General features: G+C 39.6%; 1 protein-coding gene across 1 annotated transcript in view; it reads left to right on the top strand.

Moving 5' to 3' along the window:
- Positions 1-3822: 3822 nt before the first annotated feature.
- The window catches only part of CWH43 (cell wall biogenesis 43 C-terminal homolog), a 29291-nt gene continuing 8771 nt past the window's right edge, over positions 3823-24342 (top strand). Inside the window, exons 1-10 of the mRNA XM_075750734.1 lie at positions 3823-3989; positions 4931-5122; positions 8898-9018; positions 9150-9304; positions 10659-10860; positions 11879-11967; positions 13927-14181; positions 17890-18015; positions 20176-20255; positions 21480-21585. Coding sequence (XP_075606849.1) covers positions 3947-3989; positions 4931-5122; positions 8898-9018; positions 9150-9304; positions 10659-10860; positions 11879-11967; positions 13927-14181; positions 17890-18015; positions 20176-20255; positions 21480-21585 — 1369 coding nt within the window. The 5' untranslated portion in view covers positions 3823-3946. The remainder of the gene's footprint in view (positions 3990-4930; positions 5123-8897; positions 9019-9149; positions 9305-10658; positions 10861-11878; positions 11968-13926; positions 14182-17889; positions 18016-20175; positions 20256-21479; positions 21586-24342) is intronic.

Below are 24342 nucleotides of genomic sequence, written 5' to 3'. Positions count from 1 at the left end.
GGAGAGAAATTAATAGACAGAAACCAGTAAACGTTAATGCTTCAGAATAATAAACACAAACCGAAAGATCCTTACCCCTCCCAGAACAAAACCAACTTTACGCATCAAATAATAAAAAACCAAGAGATATCAAAAAAACCCAACCAATAAGGAACTGAATCCTCAGCTGAGGAATTTTCTACTGTCAGAGTGGAAAGAAGTCGAGGAGCTGAGACTTCACAAACCTGGGAAGGTTTACAGGCTCTGGCTGCTTGTCTGAAGAACCTTTAAGAAAACACCGCAGGGTTACCAGGATCACAAGGTTCACCACATTTATCAAAGGCAAAGCCTTCCAGTATGTGTATTTAACAGGAACACTCCATGTATGCATACAGCACATGACAGGAGGAGGAACTATTACCTAGTGTGATAAATATGGTTTGTTTGTTCATTAGAAAATCACAAAGACTGTTAATTGCTTAAAAATTCCCTGAGAAACAAAGACCTGGAGTAACAGAAGCACAGCACAGTTACAAAAACATATCAGTAATAAAAACATTTAGAGCAGGGAAAGCTGCATAAGAATTACACTGTAGGGCATTGTTCTCATGCTAATGGGATTAGGAGTTAAGGGTGAATGAAAAGACAGCAAAAGTCACAGCAGGAAACAGTCAACATACTTCTGAGTAAAACATTACGCTGTCCTCACTATGTACAAGAAATCATGTAATAGTTTTCTATGTTTTGGCTGATTCTTAGGTGTATTTATTTCTATTTTACGCTTGGTCTGGCCTATCTTTTAGTAGAAAAGAATGGCTAACAATTACCAGATGTTCAAGCTTTAGGATTTTCACATCTTAGTGTGAAGAAGGCTGTAAAATGGCCAGAGAGTTTTCTCTTCTCCTAGGCTGCACAGCTATATGCATCGTTTCTTTCCTACAGTAAGGACCTGCAACACGAGTTGATTTCAATGGGGTTATAGGAGCTTAGATACTTTAATCAGATTTGATTGTACCTGCCATTTCTAATACATATTGAAATGCATCAAGACCTATTCTATGGAGTAAATTACTGGAATTACTCTGTTCATGTATCCTGTCCCCCATTTTACTGAAAAAGGTCTTCAGCAAGTCTTAATATTTATTAGTCCTGTGTTTTAGGGCTAATTTACAACAGATGAGGTTACGCTTCAGCCCAGGTGGAACAAGTGAACAGTATTTTGTAGCCAACATACTATAACCTTGAGAAAATGACAACCAAATTAATGTTGAGTATGAATATGCATATAGAGTTTTGCATAACAGGTGTAAAGGTAATGATTAAGAAGCTTTACACTGTTGTGCAAACAGAACAGGCATCTAATGACCTGCAAGTCTTTGTGTTTCCACTGCGGCTGTGGCAGGCACCTAACTGTAAACTCAGCCACCCCAGCTTTTTTCCAGAGTCGCTTTCTTAATCCTAATTTATGTTTGTACTTTAATGCTTTTTCCCCCTCTATTTCTCTGGCACTTTCTTCTGCTTCTTAGTCATGCCCATTCAGGCGCATCTCGACTGGGCAATATGCAAGGACAACTTTTCCCAAGTGTCTGACAGTTCTTTTAAATTCCATGTGTTTATTTTGTGTTTCAAAACATGCTTGTATTACAGTTTGAACCCAAATAAAGCATTTTTTTAAACAATAATTAGCTTTAGAGAGGTGCTTATCTGTGTGTCAAATCTATGGAGAGAACTGGAATGTAACTTTGTTATGTTTGAAGTCAAACTTAGTAGTTCTTAAGAGTCCCAGAGAGAGTACTCAGCACACAATGGCTAAATTTGTCAGGAATTGCATTATTTACATTGCATTATGAGTTTAATGGAAGCCACACAAGCACATCAGGTTCATGATTCCAGTTGTGTCTAGTTTTACTGGAACTGCACCTCTGAACTATGACGCAAGATACTGTAATTACAGAAAGCATTGCAAAATTGTTTCAAATATTTATTGGCTGAATACATCCTGTGAGCCTCACACTCCTGCTAGACAGCTACAAAAGCAGCCATATTCTGAGTTTACTCTGGCCAAAGATCTCATCTTGCAGGCTCCATTTGAATCATGCCACAGCAAGATGAAACGGTGTCATCACTTGCATATTCCTAAACCAGTGGTAAGTGAACTTGGTCACTGTTCTGGGATGGCTTTTCTTTAATGAAGAAAATAAAAGATGCCTTTAGTTACATGGAACTTGAAGAAGAGAAAAAGAGGAAGAAGGTCATCAAACCTACGAATCTCGTTCTTCCTCCCTTAGAGAGGTTGACTCTTTCATCAAAATATTTCAATTCTTTTGTGGGCATTTGAAACATATATATGTTTTCAAATAGCAACCAAAATTCAGCAGAGTTTCTGTAGCTAGCCAAACCCCATTATACTGCAGGGTAAATTAATTACTTGATTGTGAGACTACTGGAACAAACTTTTCCTTAGTACTCTGCCCCCTAAATGTTTTGACAGGAATTTATTGCTAGTAATAGGTCATATTTAACAGGTGTCAGGGGATTATATCCTATGGATTTGGAGTTTCACAGGTGCAAGGAAAGAAAATGCATAAGGTTTGTTTAGAATGGGATAGCGGTTTTAGCACAAATGAGAAAATATAGCTGGCAGTTTCATAGCGTACTATATGAAGATTAATAAAACTTAAGAAGATGATGTATTGCAACAGCAAAAAGTCTTTTTAGTTCTTAGTTCATAGTTAAAATTTTATTTTTCATGCCAAAAATGAAATTCTGAAATTCAGATTTTGCTTATGTAATCCTTTTGTCAGAACTTGGCAGCCATGATCACAGCTGGGTTCATAAGCTCAGGGTTTCTTCTAAAATTAACAAACAGAGCATCTTAAGCCTCAACCCAGGAATCTTAGCAAACTCAATACTTCTTTTGGTGCTTTTTGCAGACACAATTGCTTATCAGAAGTCCTTAGTCTGCTATAAAGCAAAGCACATTTCATTAAGATGAGCACAGCACCAATCTGAACACACACCCCTCCCCAGGAAAAAAAAAAAAGGTAATAATAGTTAATCAGCGATATATTTATGCAACTAGCAAGTGAATCAGCTCCTCTTTTCCCCATCAGCCTATGGGATGACAATCTTTTGCTTCTGTTTTGTTAATTGCTGGTGTGACTATCCAGTGGACAAATGCTCCTTTGGTAACACAGCAATGAAGGGGCAAGATCTACTCACTGTTCCTTGCAACAGGGCTGTGAAGAATAAACTCCTGCCATCCAGGCTGCCCTCCATGAAAAAAAAATGTTTAACTGAACATCTCTTCACAGTCACATCACACCACACCATCCTCTCTATCTGCAGTGCCATCTTGATGTGGGCTTTGCCACCACGAGCACCTCCGTGACCACACAGCCACCGTCTCTGTGGGGCTTTGCTGGGACTCAGGCTGCTCCGCAGCCACCCTGCGGGCTTGGGCGGGGGGGGGGTCACTCCTTTCCCTCATCAGACTGGGCGCTGGAATGGAAGGGAAAGTCGGCCCTCCGGAGCCGGACGCCTAAGGGAGCCGCCATTTCTGTCAGCGATGGCGCGCGGGCCAAGACTGGCGGGCTGAACACTGGAGATACTCCTCGCACCCAGCCCTAATGGCCCAAGCCGGCACCGCGCCATCACTCCTGTCTAACAAGTTTCCTCCCTGCTCCCGCTTGCGGCAGCGCAGCCCCATGACCGCGGGCCGCACCGCCCCCGTCCTGGAGAAACGGCTCCCCCCGGGCCGTCCCCTCACGGTCGGGGCGCACGGCGTGGAGTCTCCCGCGCTCCGCCAGGCGGCGCTGTGGCGCCCGCTCGCCGGCGGCCGCGTGCCGGGCGGGCTCCGTGAGGCGGGACGGGTGACGGCGCCGCGCCCTCCCGGGTATTCGCGACTCGGCTACGGGCGGGAGGGGCGAAGCTCTCGCCGAGCCGAACCGGGCAGCGTCGGGAGGCGATGTTCCCCCTGTGGAAGGCCGTTATCTCGGAGAGCTTCCTGGGTAGGTGGTGGTGGTGCCGCCCGACGGGGCTGGGGGCTGTGAGGGGCCGCAGTGCTCGAGGCGGGCTGGGGTAGAGGCGGCGGTTAACGGCACCGGTCAGCCTCCTTCAGCCTCGCTTGGGAGCCCTGCGGCGGGGGTTCTCTCGGGAACGGCCGGTGCCCGTAGCACCCTGGGCTTACAGTCTGTGGGGAGGTGTTTCCCGTGAAAGATATTTCAAAATTAGCTCCTCCGCTGGAAGTAAGTAAATAATGGTCACTGCTTGAGTGTTCTTCTTCGGGTTCTTTCTTTTCTTCCAGTGTTGGAATGCCTTTTGTCTCTTGGATCAGCCTAGGGTTTATTGAGTGCCCTCAGCTAAATGTTTGTAGCACCGACACTGAACCGTGCCGTGCTGCCCCGAGCAAGGCACAGGTGGGCGGTGGTCCCGGACCTCTTGCCCGCGGGGCTGCGGGCTCAGGTGCTTGGTGCATCTCCTGCAAAACGTATAGAAAATGGTAGTGTAGTGCTACTGCAGTGTCTGTCTTTGAGGTGTCTTCAGGGGAGAACGGTGCACCAATTTACAAGAATAATTTAGCTACCGGTCTGTCTTTGAGGACCCCTGAGACTGGGTGGACTTCTTATTTAGCCAGCATTGTTCCCTCTGAACACTAAACCCTTTCCTAGATTGAGCACTCCTTCACTGAAGATCAAAGTAGGAACTAGTGCCTGAGTGGGGGACGAGTGGTTTTCTTCTCATTGTTCTATTTTCTGGGAAAACGTGTTTGTGTAACTTGAAATAGCAAATATTTCTTCACAGAAAGTGGCTATTGTTACTTGAACTACTTTCAAATACATTTGATATTCTACATTTGGAAGTATAAAATGGTATATATTTAAGTAATCTCCAGGATTACTGTTGAAAATAGATGATGGGATTTGTTTCTTTTCCTTTTTTTTTTTTTTAGGCTACATTTCTTGGTCTCTTTACCATGCACTGCCACCAATGATCTATTACTTCCCCCTTCAGACACTGGCTCTCACAGGTCTAGAAGTTTTTGCTGTCGCCTTCTTTTCTCCAATATTCTTGATAATTGGCCCTTTTTGGAGGTTGGCTAACAATAAGTACATCCTAGCCCTTCTGAGACTGACTATGATTGGTAAGTATGCACTGTCGTGAGTTATAGATTGCATCTTGGTATCAAGGCATAAGAATAAACATTCCAAATTGCCTCAAAATTCAGGTGATTCTGAAAAGAGACAGGAATAAGGAATTCTTGCTCTCCTGAACTCATGCTTTTCTTTTTTTCTCTCAAGCTTTTAGATATGGTCAGAGGAATATTATTTGCATCCATTGTGTTGGTTTTTAGACCAGTACTGCATAATTAAAGACAAATCTCATTTCACTTTTATTTCTAGAAGCTTTTAAATTAATACAAGACATGCCCAATAGGAAAAAAGTTTTTGATATTGCACAGAGATCGGCAGAGCAGGTGTCTTTTGTATAGCAGTTCTGTGTCTGTGACAATGGGTAGGGAAGAGACATTACAGAACAGCTTGGGGCTATTATAAAAGCAATCTGCTGTGAGTGAAACATTCTTAGTAGACTTACTATCTGAGGCATTTTTTTTGTTTTGTTAAAGAATATATATTTTTAAAAATTTGTTAAATGTATCTATATGCCTGTAGCATATTGATGGGGTTACAGGTTCATCCTGAGTGTGAGATGGCTCTCGTATTGTCAGTTGCACAGTAATAAAGTTTGATTTTATATTTGAGATAAAACTGCCTCACTACCCATCCCACATGCTCCTCCCTGAATCAAGACTTGCTGGGATTTCCTCTTTGGTCTTCAGCTAACTGGTGCAAGTCCTAGTTCTTGTTGGTTTTCTGAAAGTTTGTTGGGAGAAGGTTTGACAGCTACAGTCACATACAGAAGCAAGTTATTGCTAATGAGTTTGCAACACCTGAATGAACTCAGAAGAGACAAAGGTCTCCATCCTGTGTACAGGGAAAATGCTGCTGCTAACCGGTGTCTTTCAGAAGCAGCAGTTTCTGGCTTCTCTTTCAGAAGCAGCAGTTTCTAGCTTCTCATTTATAAATATAAGATGATGATTAGAAAATCACTTTCCATATAATTTTCTTCTTTTACTGGTAGAAGACAGAACAGGATCATTTAATTTACTTTCTCTGCAGAACTTTAGTTTTAAAAAGAGTTCTTGTTTTTTATCCCTTAAAAAGATACTAGGACTGAACATAGCTCATTGCTTTCATCAGTTTAGATGAAGCATAGTTTTACCATGTTCTTTTCTTTTCTACTCTGTCATATCCATCCTAATACTTTTCTGTTGGTTTTAATAAGCTTTTCAGTGAGCAGTGTCTTCCACTTCAGCTTTCTGCAGCAGTGCTCAGTGCGTTGCTTTCTACAAGATCGGCTAATTTAGAAACTAGTAATGGGTGTAAGCATTACAAATTGCACCTTGCATTCCTTCAGATACCACAGTAACAAAAAATTTAAGATTAGTCCTTCAGATCATCTTGCTGTGTTTACTAGTTCACTTTGCCAAAAGAGATGGAAATCACTTAAATGTGTGTAATTTTTGTTCTGTTAAGTAGAGAGCAGTGGCCTATAATGATGTGTAAAGTCTGTTGGTTTATGCCTGTTTGTCTCACCTGAATCGCGGGCTCCTGAAGTTCAAACAAAAGAACTACAAATAAAAAGCTAGCACCTTCAGTAGTAATCTGGGGAAAGAATGTGTTAATGGAGGTGGTCACAGAAGGACTCCAGAGCATGGGGAGACTGAATCTGTACACATCCCTACTTTTGGGCTAACCTGAGCATTGCTGTACACAGGTATGACCTCCCCTTCTTATATCCCTCTGCTGTTTCCATCTCCCAAACGGTCCTAATACTGTCCACCTCTTCGCGAGTCTGCACCATATTCTCTCCCAGCTCTGCCGTACTTACTCTGATTCCCCTTACCTGTTGCTCCACAGCGAGCATCAGCATTTGGGGAAGATGTAAGAGCCTGTTCCTCACCCTCTTTGTCTCCAGAAAAGAGTTTAGCACCAGAGGTAACTCTCACTCTTTTCTTGCCTCCTTACTGCAGGTTCTCAAACCACTTTAAGTTATCCAGATGCCCTTGCACAGGCAGCACTGGGCTTTAGGACTTTCCATATATATCTTTTTACTTGTTTCTCATCACTTCATTATCTTTTAAATTATTTCTGTGTTATCACACTGTGTGTCTGTTTCTCCTATTCCTCAATTATTCCTGCTTTCTTTCCTTCTTCATACCTGACATGTCTTCCTTCTTTCTCTTTTTGATCTTTTTTTTCCTTCTCGGAAAGCCCATGGCCTTCCTCTGGGGCTTGTTGAACAAAACTGGGCAGAATAATCCACCCCATTTTACTGGAAATATTCAGTCTTCAATTTCACAATCAAAAAATCTGGAAATTCTTCATGCTTAGCTAAAACCAGAATATTTAGGGTTTTTTGATGGAAAAGGCTCTTCCCATAGTTGTCATTATCTTTCTTTTTGCCTTTTCAGAAAGCTTTATTTTCTCAGAAACTTTTGTTTTAATTTCTGTATCCTTTCATATTACTTGATTTTCTGTGCTATTTGAAAAAACCAAAACAAACCAAACAATGAACTACCCCTGTGGTAGTGTCCATTTCAATCTGTCTTCAGACAATATGCAGTAAATTTGTATGTTTGGATAGATGTATTTACGTTTTGGGTGTACTTGCTCAGCAACAAAAGGTGTGTCTCCTGTAAGTAGGCAAACCCACGCGAGCTTTAATCTGGCTAGCACAAGTGATGAAAGATTGAAGAGGCAGAGTTGTGGATTTCAGCGCAATTTAATGACAGAAATCTGTGTGCATTGTACATGCAGCCTCTGCTAAAGTCCGTACAAGTGCATCTTTACTACACATTGAATTCATTTTACCATCTGTGCTGTAAGCTTTGCATCTTTTACTCGGAGCAGAATGTGCAAAGAGACAGTTGGAGGATTCCTAGCATGCATTGCCAGAATCAGCAGCTCCATTTCTGGCTTTCCTTGCTTAACATCTCTTCAAGTTTGACTCATACTCACTTAGCAAATGGCTGGTAGCAAAACAGTGTTGCTTCTTCTGCTGTTTGTCATTTGTCCTGGGCCAGAATTTGTCACACTGACTGAAGTTATGAGAATGTGTGTGACCCATAGTCAGTTGAATTGGAAACCTGCTAGCAGAGTTTAAAACTGCTGATAAAGGTGAGGTCACTGTGCCCTGGGGAATGGTGAATGCCGTGCACGTGCATGGTCTCTTTCAGCGATGGGGGAGTGACAGTTTCCAGTAGCAAGATGACATAGGCAGCTAATGACCACTCTGAGACCAGATACTGGGCAAGAGAAAGCCTTGTTCACCTCCAGTAAGGCGATCCCCTACTAATCCTTGTGACAGTGTATGGATAGGGCTTTTGCCACAGTGCGCTTTTATGCCTTTTGAGTTATGTAAGTGCACTGTGGCAAAAGCCTTATCCTTTTTAGAAAGGAGCAGTCACCATATGTAAAGTTTTATGGCTTTTGAGTTATGCAAGTGTGCTGTTCAGGAATATCTATATGCTTAGATATTTTATCCATCTATCCTTTTTATGAAATTAATGACCATAAGTATTTAAATTAAGGCAGTCACCGCAGCCTTGGATAATCACTTAATTTTTTTTTTTTTCCTGAAAATGGTAACTGCTATAATGTCATATATATGCAGTTTCTATCCATACCTTCATTTCTTTGGTTTGTTTAAAAATGTGTAGTGTCATGTGTTTTCAGATGAATGGTGTAGCCATTCAAATTACAGACAAGATTGAACTAATACACAGGAAATCCTTATTACTTGATCCCTGTTGCCCATTAAAGCAACCTCTGTGTGTGTGTTGTGTTTGCTTGTAGGAAGCTTAGCATCATACCAGGCGCCAAATGCTTCAATTAGACTGTTCATCTTGGCTGCAGGTGTTTCCTCCTCATTGCTGGTTCAAACAGTAACATGGTGGTCAGGAAACAGTTTACAAAGGTATCTTTTTGTACTGATGGGGTTGTAAATGACATTTCTTTACATTAAAAGGTTGGGGTTTTTTCTGAGAAGATTTTTTTCCTTTTTTTTTTTTCTCAAATACATCACTATTCCAAAACTGATTCTTATAGGTTCGTCAGGATATGGGGCTTCATGCTAGGCAAGATAATGCTCCTTGTCCTTCGCATCTGGTGTACTTCACTAAATCCAGTCTGGAGCTCACAAGCTGCCAATACTGTCATACTGACACTTGGTTTTATAGCAGCACTGGAGCGAATTTATTCAGGTAAGCATATTACAGCAAAGATGGCAGTTATGTAAACATCCTAAGTTATACCTATCTATGTTTCACTGGGTTTTGATTCTTTGTTGTGGTTTGGTTTTTTTTTCCCCAGTACAGTCTGGTTTTAGACCTGATGCATGAGCATTGCAGACTTTAGAAACCGTGGGGTACTTCCATCCCCCCATAACATGGCAGAATCAATATCACAATTCATACAACCTGTAGTAAATTGGTGTTGGAACTGCCAACTAATTGCAGTATCAATAATGCGACAATAACACAAACAAAGACATACCCTAGACCAATAAAACCAGAATGGGTTATCTTCATTCCAACATGAAACATCTGTGGTATTTCTGTTACTTTCTTAATTCAGTCTATTCTTTGAGTTTCTCTACCAATGTGTATCCTTTAGCAGAGAAGGGAGACAGGGCAAAGTTGGGGAACAACTGGTGTGACAAAATAAACAGAAAGAATTGAAAGTGTGGATGAGTTGTCCTGGTCAAAATTTGCCTGAGTTCTTGGAGCGTCTGGACAGAGTACATAGCAGTAGGGGCTGACGGGGCTAATCACACTTGAAAACTGGGAAGGTAGTGTTGTCAAGACAGACAGCAAGGTTAGACTGGTTAGTTAAGGCAGCTCATGTTAAATTCTCAAAAGTTCCTTCCTTCTCAGTATAACCTGAATGAATTAATTGGAAGATAAGACCTTATCTATGTGTAAGTGGGTATAAATTGGCATCATGTGTATTGTTTGTAGACTGGCATTACATGATATAAATAAAGCCTGAGCTTTCATCGTAATTTAGAAAGAGAAACTACTGTAGAAGATTAGGAAGGGAATCTGTTTTCTTCCTAGGTGACAGAGCAATATGTCTATGCAATTAAAGGCACTGCTTTCTCCTTAGAGCAGAGAGGATCTAAAATTCACGGAAAAAGGAGAAGAGAAGGGAGTTTATTTCTGGCTTCTTTGGAAGTGTCAGGTTTTGTTCTTATCATGTTCTTACCAGTTTAGAGTTTCAGAGAATAGAATCCTCTGAACAAATTCTAATAACTCTTCTGCTGAGTTTCAAAGCTATTTTAATTATTTAAATTCCAGTAGTATGAAGAATTATCATGTGGGCAGGTTGCCATTTTTGTACGCTTAATGTGAGTAGCTTTTCCTGACAGACCTAGGAATGTTATCAGAGAATTTTTTTGTCTTACCAGTTTCCATGAATGATCAGGTAGGTTAGCTTTTGTGTCTGAGCCAGTAATTTATTCTGGTAATTTTGTGATCTTGGTTGGTTATTTTTCTCAGTAACCCTTTCTAATAGGATTTGACAGTTTGCTCAGCTATGTTTCTCTTCTGATTCTAGGTGGAGACGAGAGGAAACAAGAAGCAAACAAAACTGGTAATGCAGTTAGAGAGACTGTTTCCCACCCTCATTGGCTTTTGTCAGGGATTGCTTTTGGCAGCCTCATGTTCCTCACCCTGTGGATATTTGGGGAGGTCTCACTAATTTCTAGATGGGCAGTAAGTGGACATCCACATACAGGTCCAGATCCTAATCCATATGGGTAAGTGCTTTTTTTTCCCCCAATTATAATTATTTAAACAAAGCAGTAATCAAAAGCCAGTGCTGTAGTGGGTGACAAAATAAAACTCAACCAGCTGATGGTACAAGAACTTACATGGAATAAAGTGGGTACAAGGTACTTTACACAGATGACTTGTGGATTCATTCCTGCTTTCAGATGTCTCTGAGCATTGTATCTATACCAATAAATCTTAATTTTTTCTAATACAGAATTATTTTTATTTCAACAATAAAAAACTTGATTTGCCACATTGCAAAACAACTTTTAAATTAGAACTGAAGTTCAAGGACTTATGAATGAAGTGCATCTATAATATGCAGTAAATGAATCTAGCAGTTGACTTCAGAGAGGAGATGGGAGGAAATAGCATACATCAGAGATGCATGCAGATAAAAAAAAGTAAACTGCATGCAGTATTAAAAAATATGCTTCTGTAGAAGTTTTGGTTAGTAAGAATTTAGTCTTAATTCTGTATGTTGCTCACCCAGGTTCCAAAATCTAGAAAGAGACCAGATTAGTTATTCTGAGTCAACTACATGTAGTGGCAGGTGAGGTAGTTAATAATTTGGAATTAGTATAAACAAGAGCTACCCAAGATTGATAGCAATGTTAGGTGCTGTGGGATCCTCTATTTGAAGTGAAGAAAATGCTTCTGTTTGGGGTGGATTCCTCCCTCTCTTTTTCTCTGAGTTGTTTTTGCCTTTTGTACCCAGTACTTCAGTGGAGTGCTTCTGCTGCTGAACATAGCTCATACATACCGTACATTATGATAAACTGCCATTATTTTCAACTGGATGTTTTTTACATCCAGTAAAGGAGAGAAAAATGTAGCAGGGTGCGAGATAAAGATATTTTGTGCTCAAATTGAGCTCTGTTTAAAATAAAAGGATTATAAAATATTACCAAGCATCCTTGTCTGTGTGTCTAGAAGTTTCTTTTTCAGCGACAGGTGTTTATAACATTATGTGTGATTTCTTTTTCCTTATTGTTGTATTAGAGGTACAGTTCTGTTGGGCCTGGCTCATGGACTGATGCTTTCATTTTGGAGCTGGTCTTCTGTCACCAGTTTTGCCTGGTTTCTTGTAGGTAGGCGCAAATCCTGAGCAGTATTTTTGTTTCTATTACCTTATTCCCTTTACTCCAGCCCTCTGACCCTACACCACATCTCAGAAAAGTCAATTGCTAATCAAAGCATCTTTTTCTCTGTCACTGACTGTAGTATGCACTTGTCTGACCAGTTTTGACTAAGGGTTACAGGCTAAATCTCCAGGCCATTGCAGAGCAGCGTTGTGGAGGGTGTCCCTGCCCGCAGCACGGGGGTTGGAACTAGATGATCTTTGAGGTCCCTTCCAACCCAAACCATTCTATGATTCTGTGATTCTATGATTCTCTTCAGAAACCCCTGTTGAGGTTCTGTTCCCAAGAGTAGTGTCTCAGTTCTCACCATCTGCATTGTGTAAGGCTACATCTAGGGTTATGGGGTTGAGAGGATGCAAACCTCTTGATTCCGCAGGAGGCACAATAGCTTGTAGTTTAATGGGCAGTTCATCTGGAGGTAAGCTTGCCTCCTGCCTCCTTAGTTGCCAAGATCTCCAGGCAGTAAAATGGTATGAACATCAAAGCAGTTCTGCTGGAGCAATATATCTGTGAATCAGTCTGCATACAGTGGGTCTTGAGTGGTGGGAAGAGGGATTCAAGTGCTGGATCTGGACGTGCATTTTTCAGGAGGATGGTGTAGCTATGCTGGGGAGCAAGCTATGCATAGACCAAGTAGGAGGAGATGGAAATAATCCTGCTCTTGAACTGTGGAGAGATGTGTTTTCCATACCTTCTCAGCATGGATGGATGCAGCTTGGTTTAATTTGTAGGCCCATCTGAGTGAAATTTAGTGATATAAATGCTGTTTAATAAAAACATAAATCTGCTGCTTTTTTGGCCTTAGCTAATTGTAGATGTAGAAGCAGTACTTCCTACAAATGTTTAATAATAAATTGGGACATACCAAAATACAGAGACCAAAGGAAACGATGAGTTATGTTTTGCTTTTTTCTTATTCACCTTCTCTTTTGGAACACTTAAAAGCCACACTTTTAAGTCATTTTCCACAACCTTGAAGACAAGAAGTTTAATGCTAACTGAGTTTATCTTAGTCAGGAACCAAAATACAATACCAAATATCAGGAAAGTCACAACAGAGGCACAAGAGTTGGCAATGCTTAAACAATCAGTTGCTCAGGTGTTAGTTTTAAGAAATATGTGTGCAGATTGTAATGTGAGTATGAACATTTGATTTTTTGATGTACGCACATAGCTAATTTAAAACAAGTACAGAATGGTTCTTTAGCTGATTCAAGCATTGTATTCTAAAATGTTCGGAACCTTGATGCATAAGAGTAAGATATTAAAAATGTTTCTATACATTTGCTATCATGATGTGAAAGTTAGTAAACATTTTCTTACCTACAATAAATTTTTTAAAATGAAGTTGTCCTGTTACGTAGAGTTTCTGTGGTTGTTAATGTTCTGTTTGGGGTCAAATCCCATCACAGTCAAAGACAGTGTGGTAAATCAAGGATCTTGCAGTTAGTAAAAGATTAATAGTTGTTTTCTTGCCCATCATATGGTTATCTAAAGGGAGAGAAAATCAGGGAAGGATATATTTTCTCTTCACTGTAACCTATTTAATTCTTTCTGTATTATGCTAAAGGAGGTTCATAATCTGTTAAAAACTGCATCATCCCTCTGTTGTGCTGTGAGAGCTCTGTGTAACAAAAACTGTTCAGTTTTGGCTCTTGGTGATGTTTCTCTGCTATCTTTTTGCTGCACTGTTTTCAGCTGAATAGGCAATCTTTAAGAGAATGAGGTATTGGGAAAAGTAAGAGACTGTCTTTGGCTTTTGGGAATAACTGTCCTTCTAGTGATGCAGTTCTCAGGGCTGTAAAGCACAGTTACATTTCTTTTTTTCCTTGAACAGAATGTGAAAAAGAAGGTGGCAGACAATATACCTGCCGGTGACTTACTCTGTTCTTTTCTATCCCTTCACAGGTTTAGCATCTTCAGCCGGTCTCCTTTATTTACACACCTGGAGTGCTGCTGTTGCAGGCAACATTCTTGCTGTCTTTACTATGTGTGTGTGGCCTCAGCTGGCTGGACGCTTTGTTAGCTGCCTGCATCCTGGGAAAGCCATGAGTACAGCCATGTTTGCCTATGTTCTTGAATTATTCTTCTCTGTGTGGTGTACAGCTTATAAATTTGTACCTGGTGGAATTTACGCTAGAGAAAGCTCCCATCTTCTTTTAGGTACATTTATGACTATAAACAAACACAAATATGTTTGCTTTAGCCTCAACCAGATGTTTAAAATGTATCTAGTGTATAAATAATCTTTCCAAATGCTCAGCTTCTATTTGATGTACTGTGGAAAGAGTTTCTATGAGAAAATCAGTAAGACTTGCAAAAAATAATCTACTTGTTTCTTTACTGTTAGAGATAGTTTAAAATGTGGACAGAAAATGGAATTCAGTTGAGGGAAAATGACAAAGTGAAAAAAAAAGTCTGATAATTCAATACACAACTGAGGAAGAGATCTGTTAATCAGTCACCCTAATAATATGGCTGCAATCCAGAGTGTGAATGTACCTGTATGCTAGCTGTCTAAGATAGCAGTATGGTACCTCAGGTAACAATGCAGTTTCTGGAAACTCAGGGGTTTATGAAGACTGTGTTACTGGGACCATAATGTAATTCAGTGCATTATTTAGCTCTGCTCTGAGGAGCAAAGTGCAGCATCCTGCTGATCTAGCTAGTCTGCATTTGAGACCTGAGCTTCGTTTCCATGTGGCTCTACCTTATGCTTTGTGGACACACCGGCATGTTTGGAGGAATGTCAATAAGCCTGCAATGTCAGAAACATGCAAACAGGAGAGGAAGAAAAGGCATTTTCAGGTATTTGCCAATGAGGAAGAGTTGAGGTGAGCAAATATAAAGGTTTTAGCAAAATGATCCCTTGATGACGGTGGAAATGAAACCAACCCTTTCTGGTTTTGTCTCCAGAATTATTTTCTTAATGGGTACTAATGTGTTTCAATAGCATATTTTACAAATTATATTTAAACAGTGCCAAACATTGTCTTGGGCTAAATGTGTGGCACATTTTAGCATGTGCTGCATTATCCTATCTTTTGTTTGAGAAGCATTAATGAATGCTGGTGCTTGACTTGTTGCTCCAGTGGTTTTAGATTTCATAAATGTCTTTGCAGCCACTTTCTGTCACTCCAGTTTCTTAGTCTCCATATGTGTTTCATATATTACAGCAATCACGTGCAGGGTTTCAGTTTGTTATGATTTGAGGAGACTTCAGTTACGTTTATTGCAGTTTTCTTTGTTCTGAAAGCACTCTGAGGGCCCATAGAAACAGTTATCTCAGTTAATTTAATTTTATTTTTCGAAGTTATGTGAAAAAAGCATGTGTTAGAGGAGCATCAAATCCTTTCTTGAGTAATGCTTTGAGAAAAGACAAGCTGTTATATAAAATCCCTGTCACTTCCTTTGAAATACACACTTGTGCTTAATTCACCTGGCATGATCACGGGATAGTAACACAGAGATGGCCCTAACTTTCTCTTTGGTAAAAAGAAAACTGAACTGAACCCATCTTAGCTGATGGTGCTACATGAGTTTATATTCCATTTAAGAATTCAGTTTCTGTCTTTTTGATGCCATCCCATTGCTTATCAAAGATTTGCAAATTATACTGCGAGATTGTGTATTTGTTAGTGGGCTTCTACCCTTACAGCTTGGCTTTCCGGCAAACTGCTTGTTTTCTTCTGGTTTCTTTCAGGTGCAAGTGCTATTTCTTGCTTTCTCCTCCTGTCCCATATCCTGCCTTTTTCTTGCCTGCGGTTTGGGTAGGGAACTGCACCAGGAAAAGTGACAATGAAAGTAAGATCGCTATATTCAAAACTCCTGTGCTGCTTCACTGTGATGTAACGTAATGCTGAGAGGTCGGATCACTGGTCTTCCATCAACTTTAATGGCTTCAAATCAATCTCCCTTTGAGAAGGGTTTTTGTGTGTGTCCCCTTCTTCACTGCACTAGACCCAGCTTCCTGCTTTGCAAACTTTTACTACAAATAATGTAACAAGTAAGGGCAATAAGCAAATACTGAGAAATCTTCTGCTACAACTCTGAAATAGAACATGAATTCTATAGTTAATTAACTGTGCCACAAAGATATTAAGGACATATACCTTCTCCAGCAGACCTCTTATACAATTCATTATACTCTGATGTCTTCTTTGCAGGTGATTGGATCCCTTTAGCTCATAAGGGATGGGAAAAGAGCTTGTACTATTAGTCTGAACTACCTTTTGAAAAGAAAAGATACCATCACAGTGCATAGGAACAGTTAGTGCACTGAAGTCTTACTAGCTTTTAAAATGTATTTATAGGTGTGCTTAGTTTTCTATTCTTAAAAAAGCACAGCTGCTTCTGTTGGCTCTGGAGCACAAGAATACAAGGTGCTGCCATGTTAAGCTGGCCTCCCAACCTGCTGCAGTCTGCTTACGCTGTTTTAGAACAAATTGTTGAGCAATTGCTTTTGTAGTTCCTAAATAAAAATGTATTACTTGTATCTTGGCGACAGAGCAGTTCATTTGCAAAGATAATAGGTATCTACAATCAACAATGTCTTTTTTTATCAAGCCGTTATTTTAAGGTTCTGTAATACCTAAGTGTAACTTAATTGCTCTTGTCCAGGTTAATTCCAGTAAACTTTGAAAACACTGGGCTGAGCTGAGAGTTGTAGCTGTCAATAGGGGCCTGGAAGCATTTTAGCATAATTTATCTACCATGTGCTAGCCTTTTTGGTGTAATACTCTGAAGCTATACTGCAAATCAATCTTTGCTTGAGAGTGCTGGCTAAGTGTGTTTGAGGTTCTGTGGAAGCTGGTGTGAGGACACACAAAGGTAGAGAGATCTGCTGGAAGATTTGCTATTTTGCCCCAGACCAAAAGATTAAATTATTTTTGTATTGTTCTCCCAATTGGTATATGAATGGAGGAAGGGAAAACATGGCTTTAAACAAATATTTCACTAACAGAAGAAATTTGATAAAACGTGCAGTAGTAGGACCCAGTAGTGCTAGCAGAGTTAAAATATCTCTGCGTTTCCATAGTGAATAATGAGACAGGTTCTGAGGATTGCTTGGTTAGCACCCAACACAGCCTGATGCTGGGGACCACAAAGTTATCTGGTAATGTCATGATCCTTAGGCTGCTGGGTTGCAAGGGAAGAGCAAGAACAGCTGTAAGTTGCATTAGTGTCAGTAGTGCCCCTGGTGCTCAGCCTGAAAGACCTGAAGGTGGACTGTATTTTGGATCTCACTGTAGTCCAGAGTAGAGATCATAATGTGAAGGCATATTTGGCTAGACACTTTTGCTATTAGGTCCGCTCTTCAGTCATCAGAACAAAGCACACTTAGTAAGGCCGTTTCAAGTGTATTAAATCTTAGCAGCAATTTATTTGGGAAAAAAAACCCAACCAGTGTAATTTTGAACTTCATTATTTTTGTGTGAAACAGGTGTTGAATGGCATTTTAAATAATATTTTAGCTTTGCATTTTTATTGCAATGCTACTATTTTAAAATATTTTTTAAAATTTTTATCATTAGTGGCATGTTTAATGTCACTAGCTCATTTTGTTGGAAGCAATGCTTATGTCAACAAGTAGAACAATGTAAATTAAAAATTTTTTAAGTGCTGCAGGCATAGTTGAGGTGAATACTATGACAATGATAAGTAGGATCTTCTCTATTAATAAATCTTACATTGCCTGCATTACTACATTGGATATGGCATTTATCTGTGTTTGTGCTTTGAATTTTCTTTGTTGTTGGAGCCATAAGGTTGAATGTAACACGACAGCTGGGAGTTTATAAATGGTGCATTTATGAGCAATGTTTAATATGTTAAAGCTCTATGAAAAAAACTAATGACATATTTTTACAGGATTTATAATGTTATGTATTGGGGCAGACTTTCTAACAGGACCCAAGAAAGACCTTAGCTCTATCTTTGAAGTGAAAAGCAACCAAAAGCCACTGTTCAAAAAGAGTAAAAACTGTATTAAACTACGTAAGTATAATTTTACTTCCTTTCTTCCATGACTCTAAGAATACTGTCTGAGGAAAAAGAGTAATGCAATGGAGTGTTTTGCTCAGATGTTTTAGAAATGTTCTTTTGGTGCTAGTTCAGAGCCAGACTTATAGTTGATATTGCCCTAGTTCCCAGTTTAAGGACATATAATACCAGAGGAGCTGATTCACTATGATTACAGTTGAGAGAGAGGCTATTCCTCATGGACTGTGTGAAATGGCGACCAAAAAAAATGAACTGGGGGAAAAAAATTGTGAAAATGGATTTGTGATTTCATTTTGGTGGTTGAGGAGGATGCCTTTTTGCATCTTCAGATTTATTACATGTGTATACAAAAGATATAAATGATTTCTCAGTCCATTTGGTATGTTGATTTTGAAGCAGTTCAGTGTGACATCCTTTACAGGGCTGTGTGATCTGGCTGGCAGTGGGGTGGGACTGGGCTGGCCCAGGCGCTGCTGAATAAAGCGATGCCCCTCCCGCATGAGGAGGCAGACCTGCAAAGCCTGTTGTGGCTGACATCACAATCCTGATGCCTTGCTGCACATTCAAACCAGGCCTGTGCTCAGGAAACCTTTGTCATCTCCTGCCTGTGAACTATGCCTAGGGATCCCAGCTTTCCAGATTATATGTATGAGGTCTGATTTTTCCTTTAGGTTTTGAAAAGAAACTGAAATGTTTGAGGTTTTACTGCTTTTTAGCTTTTAAGCCTCTGGAATGCATCCAAATGATGCTTTCAAGTATTTCTCTATAATCATTTGAGCTTCAGATTTGTTTTTATTGTTAGCTTACTTATTCTAAGGAAAAAGTCTGTCAATATTGTGAAGTTTGGTAAAGGAAAAAAATTGTTAGGGCATTAGGGCATGCTAACCTTACAGAGATCAGGATAGTGAAGGTTCAAATTCCTGCATCTTTTTTTTTTTTTTTCTCTGTGACTTTGAATCAAATCACTTCTCATTTGCATACCTCATTTTGCCTCATTGGGAAAGCAGAAACAATAGTGCTTCACCACTTTTCAGGGCTGTTTCTGAAATCTTTATGAAGGTCTTTGCCCTATATACTCAGGGGCCGGAAGAATGTGGCCCTTGACACTTCGTGTGTTGGAGGCAACATGAGCACCGGTACAATTGGCTTGAATATTACTACTCAAAAACATTTCACAGAAGTAAATACTTCAAGATATCTGTCACAAAGCACAGCCCTTGTACTTCCTCATCATGCCCAGACTTGTATTGTTTCCTAGCTTCCCCTTTAAGCACCTTTGCATCTGGCAGAGAATGAAATTGCTTGACATTTACTAACGTAAACAGCATGTCCTTTCTTCTGACGTCATCCATGGTAAAATTTATTTCAATTTTACACGAAATTGTTCCAGAAAACTTGCATTAAAATAATTATGTATCTGTTTAAAGATTTGTTGAAAGAATAAACTGGAGTTTATCATAAAAATGAAATCATTGTAGATACTGTGTGCTACTGTGTAAATTAAATAATTGCAGAGGGTCTTGATCATCAAATTACAGTGTGCCAAACCCTGAGAGCTCTTAAGTGTCCACTGTGGTTATTTGGAAGGCTACAGGTGCAGTGGGAAAGCTCTGGATTTGCATTCTGTAAGGCCATAGTGCCTTTCCAAGAATGTGTCAAACAAAGGACTGCTCTGGAGGTCTGACATCTAAAGGCTTGTGAAGGAAACTAAATTTTCTTCCATGCATTGTATTAATATAAACCAAAAATTGTATACTACAAATGCATACCAGGAACACAGAGGGGAAAACACTGGAAGATTTACATGGTGCTCTTAGTCATCTCCTATAATGAATTCTTCGATAGATATAATTTTTACATAAATATTCCAAGGAGTTTTTGTATGTTGTATCTGCTCAGCCTGTTGTGTTTTGGAGAACGTAAGTGTGCCTGCACACATAACAGGTATTCTGCACACACAGATACTCTTAAGTACACTACTTTGGAAGAGCGTTACCACTGGCATATGTGGAAATTTAAATGTATACATACGTTACCATTCTATGAATAGCACACCTAGAATGACAGCGTACCCAGTTCTGTTTAATTACCATAATAACGATGTTATTTTTCTCTTGCTTTAAAAACAACTTTTCTGTGTTTCTCTGTTTCAAGTGTTGTGGCTGTTTGTTGGTGTTGGTTTGCTAGGATTGGGTCTGCGTTATAAAACTTACCAGAAGAAGTTGGGCCAAGGGGTGAGTAGTGTGTTTGCGAAAAGGGTGACTTTCAAATATACAGTAAAATGCATGTGTGATACCTTAGGTGTGTTGGTGCTGAAGAAGTCTTTGTGCCAGTATTCAAGTATTCACAACAATAATGCAGAAATGAAAATGCAAAAAGTTTAATTTGTAAATATTCTGAAAAACTGAGATGCTTGCCTCATACATTCAATTTGAATGTTACTTTTATAAATGAGTTAATTTGAATTGTATTCAAAACTTGACTGGACAAGGCTGTTAGCAGCCTGATCTTATATCAGGGATGTTTGAATAGATAACCCCATGAGGTTCCTTCCAGCTGAAGGAATTCTATGCTTCTATATTTATATGCATAACTCTGAAGTAAACCTCTCTGAAAAGTTGGTTGACTTAGATCAGGCTTAGACTAGTTACAGAAATTGGATAAAAATCGGAAGATTCCAATTTTCTCTCTGGCAAAAAAGTAGATACTGCAATAATAGTAACAATTAAGATGCTTAATGCTTGCAAAGCTTAGCATTTAGATTACTTACAAGTTGTCCAAGTGTGTTGCTTGCATATTTAGAAATTTTAATTCAAAATTAGAGCTCTTTTGATCAGATATAAGTTAACTTTTCCATTCTACGATTTAATTGAATTTTTGACGCAGGTTGTTTCAATTACGAGTTAGACTTTTTTTCTTTTGGTGGCAGTTCAGAAATAATCCTTTGAAACTTGCTCTTGACGTATTCCTATTGGTAATTTTTTTGTTAGAGAAATCACTGATGACAAATGCAGAAAAGGTGATGAGAGCTAAGTAGAAATTGTGTGTGTGTGCACGCATGTGCACGCACGTATGTATTCACACATGCACGCAGATATATACAGTTGGCTTTCTTCTTAGAAGTCATCCAGGTTTATAGTACCTTAGAATGTGGAAAAAAAGTGGATAGTTCCTCTTAGGAAGATGATAAAATTCGTAGTTTCTTGCATGTTCATTTATTTACTGTTACTTGTACAAATTCATTTTCACTATGATGACTTTTGTCTTCTTGTTAATAGCAGATTTTTCTCAAAAATACCTAAAGTATTTTGTGATCCTGACAGCTTTCTTAGGAAAATATGTTGGTTAAAACATCTCTTCTTGTGTGTCTTTTATGGCACCATGTGTCTGACGTTGTTGACTGCAAAGGTGTAATACATAAAATTGTCCTTGACTTTTTTTCCATTTATATTTTTGAGGTTCCAAAAAGAGACTTCTCTGCTATGATCTGGCCTTTTAGATTTGCATATGACAATGAAGGATGGTCTAATTTGGAAGGATCAGCTAATTTGCTTAATCAGACAGGTAACTTTTTTCCCACTTCATTTATATTTGAGAGGGCTCATCCAATGAGACAGAAGCAAGAGCAGCTGCTGGGTAACTGAGTCCATTAACAGAAGGACCTGTGTCTAATGACTTTCTCCTGGGTTTGTGAGCTGTTCCAATACAATCACTTCTGTTAAAAATCCATTTTCAGAGGTGATAATTTTTTAAAATATATTGTAAAGAGGTTTCTGGTTGGAGGAAACTCTATTATTTGGATTTTTTTTCTCATATTGCTGCTGAGTTACTGTTTATAGAGAAATTATTTACATAAATGAAATAATGATAAATATTCTTTTAGATCAAATTTAGTGTTTTATATCTTTTCTTTTTTTTTTTAGGTTTTTTTAGTTATGAAGCATTATATGATTCCTAAAGGGTCTGAAATTAAAATGCCCTAAACAAGGTATACAGAGGAGAAACAGACAAGTCTATTTCTATCTCTGAGCCAGAGCAATGTATAAAAACAGTGATTGTAGCTTGGTTGAGTTGTCATGATTTTTACTGTAAAGAAGGGTCTTTTAACCTGTTGCTTACAGACAGCGTTTTGGTTGTAAAATCAGCTATCAGAAATGAAGAATTTGGACCAAAAATTAGTGCTGCTGCAGGGTACATTGAAAGGAATCAACCAGAGGTGCTTGTAGGTGTTAATTCTTTTCTGTGATACCTGTGAGATAGGGAAGAGTGGGAGCTGCCCCATTAAGATTTAAAGTAGCTCAGGAGATTAGGAAGCATCTGTGCTGTCATTCCAACCTTTGTTGTTCTCCTCTCCTCCTGTGATGTGAACGCACCCCAGGGCTTTCCTGAGCACCTCAGGCTTGACAGGCACAAGCAGTAGTAAGGCACTGACACAGGTGCTGTTGTGCAAACCTTGACTTTGTGGCAGAGATGCTCAGGAGTTGGAGAAGAGGGAACAGGCTATTTGTGCCTCATTCACTCTGTTGTCCCATGGCCAAAGGTTCAGAGGGCTGAGGTCTGTAGGCTGTCTAGCGATGTGAGAAAACAATTGGGATGTTTGATAAATTGAAATTTGGGGCGTTCTTGTACATATGTGATTCCATAGCTCATGGCTTATGTCTGAGTATTTATTGCTTCTTTGCATATTTTATTATGAACTGTAATGAATGCATTTATTTCTAGTACCTATAGTTTAAATTCATGAATGTGAGAAAAAGTGATTTACCTGGTTAAGTCCATTGAGCATTTCTTTGTGGTAATGAAGTATCACTTCTAAAAGAAGCAATTGGTAAGTCAAAAAGGCAGCAAATTCCGAAATATAAATGAATAAATCTTAATTCCCAATTGCTAGAAACAGTATTCTGAAGTTTTATGTTATATGTATATTGTTATATAAAATACCACATTAATATTTCCAGGAAACACATTAATGCATTCAGAGTTGAGCCGGAGATTCTTAAATGATTTGTCTGCTAAAGATGACTAACTGATTTTGAGAGCCACGGAGAAAAGAGTGGCTAACTTCTTCAGCATAGGGGTTGTCTTTAAATGTGTGGTGGTGTGCATTACTTGGGCTCATCTTCTCTCTGTAGGGATAGTGAAGATGCAACACGTAAAGGCTTTTGTGATTGGAACTCCTATCTGCCCTAAAGGGAACCACCATCAGCCCCACTCAGTGGTTTCTGTCATTGTTCTATGGCCAGCACATATGCTAATAATGTAGAAACAAAAATCTAGGAATCCACTTAAAAGTACTCTGAGCTGCCATTTTCCCTGCTAACATTGCTTTCATAGTGCTAAATAAGACATTTCAAAAGCAAAAAATTTTAGGTGGCAAGAGTAGTGCTGGATGGAGTGGTCTCAATGCCTTATAGAAGGGCTGCAGATAAGTGGTGACAGATGAATCTGCCTTCTAGAGTAGGAGAGCACTCCAGCGGGGTGCACGGCAGGAGGGGAGCACTTGCTGCTGCTGCAGCCGTACCAACCTGTTGCTTGAGCTGAGCCTGGATGGTTTAGCCAGCCTGTGGCCAGCTTGCAGACTCCCACCTTGCTTCATGTGTGGGCAAGTCCTTCTCAGCTGCCAGTTCCTTAAGGGACCACGTAGCTCTTTGTGTATCCTGCAGCTAAAATATAGGAGAACCTGCCATGTTCCCCTGACAAAACCACACCTCAACATGTAAACAGAGAGAGATCACAGTGCCCTGAGAAAGTGAGGTGGCTGTGGATGGTCAACAATTCACCAGAGCTGGGAACTGTTTTGTTACTATGCCTGGGGGCTGACACTAGCTTGCTATGGGCTGATTAATTGTTTTGGCAGCAGCAACCTGCTCCCTCATGCACAGGAGCCTTTGATGCAGAATAGGATTTTGTAGATGAAGGTAAGTGCAGATGTGCTGTGTAGCACTTGCTCATGAAGTTGAAAGCAGTAACTTGCTACTGTGCTGTTAATCTGTGTATGCACATTACATCTAATGCTTTTGAAATGGTCCGCACTAGGTATGTGCAGGTAAGCTGTACTGTGGAGTCTCAAGTGTGCCCCATTATGCACTAGGGAGGAGCTGTGGCATTCAGACACTAAGTATCTCTCCATCAGACGCTGTGTAGCCTAGAGTGACTGAAAGTTTGGGCATGACTTTGTTGCCAGTGTAAGATTTGCCTTGATTGGCTCCTGAAGGACTTGTGTCCATCCGTGTAATCAAAAGGGAAATAATGATATTATATAGTAATTTATAAATTGCATTTATAGGTCACAATTATAAATTTGGAAATACTTTCTTTTTT

This window comes from Balearica regulorum, chromosome 4, assembly GCF_011004875.1.
Source record: "Balearica regulorum gibbericeps isolate bBalReg1 chromosome 4, bBalReg1.pri, whole genome shotgun sequence".
NCBI lineage: Eukaryota > Metazoa > Chordata > Aves > Gruiformes > Gruidae > Balearica > Balearica regulorum.
This window is presented reverse-complemented; position numbering and strand designations above follow the sequence as displayed.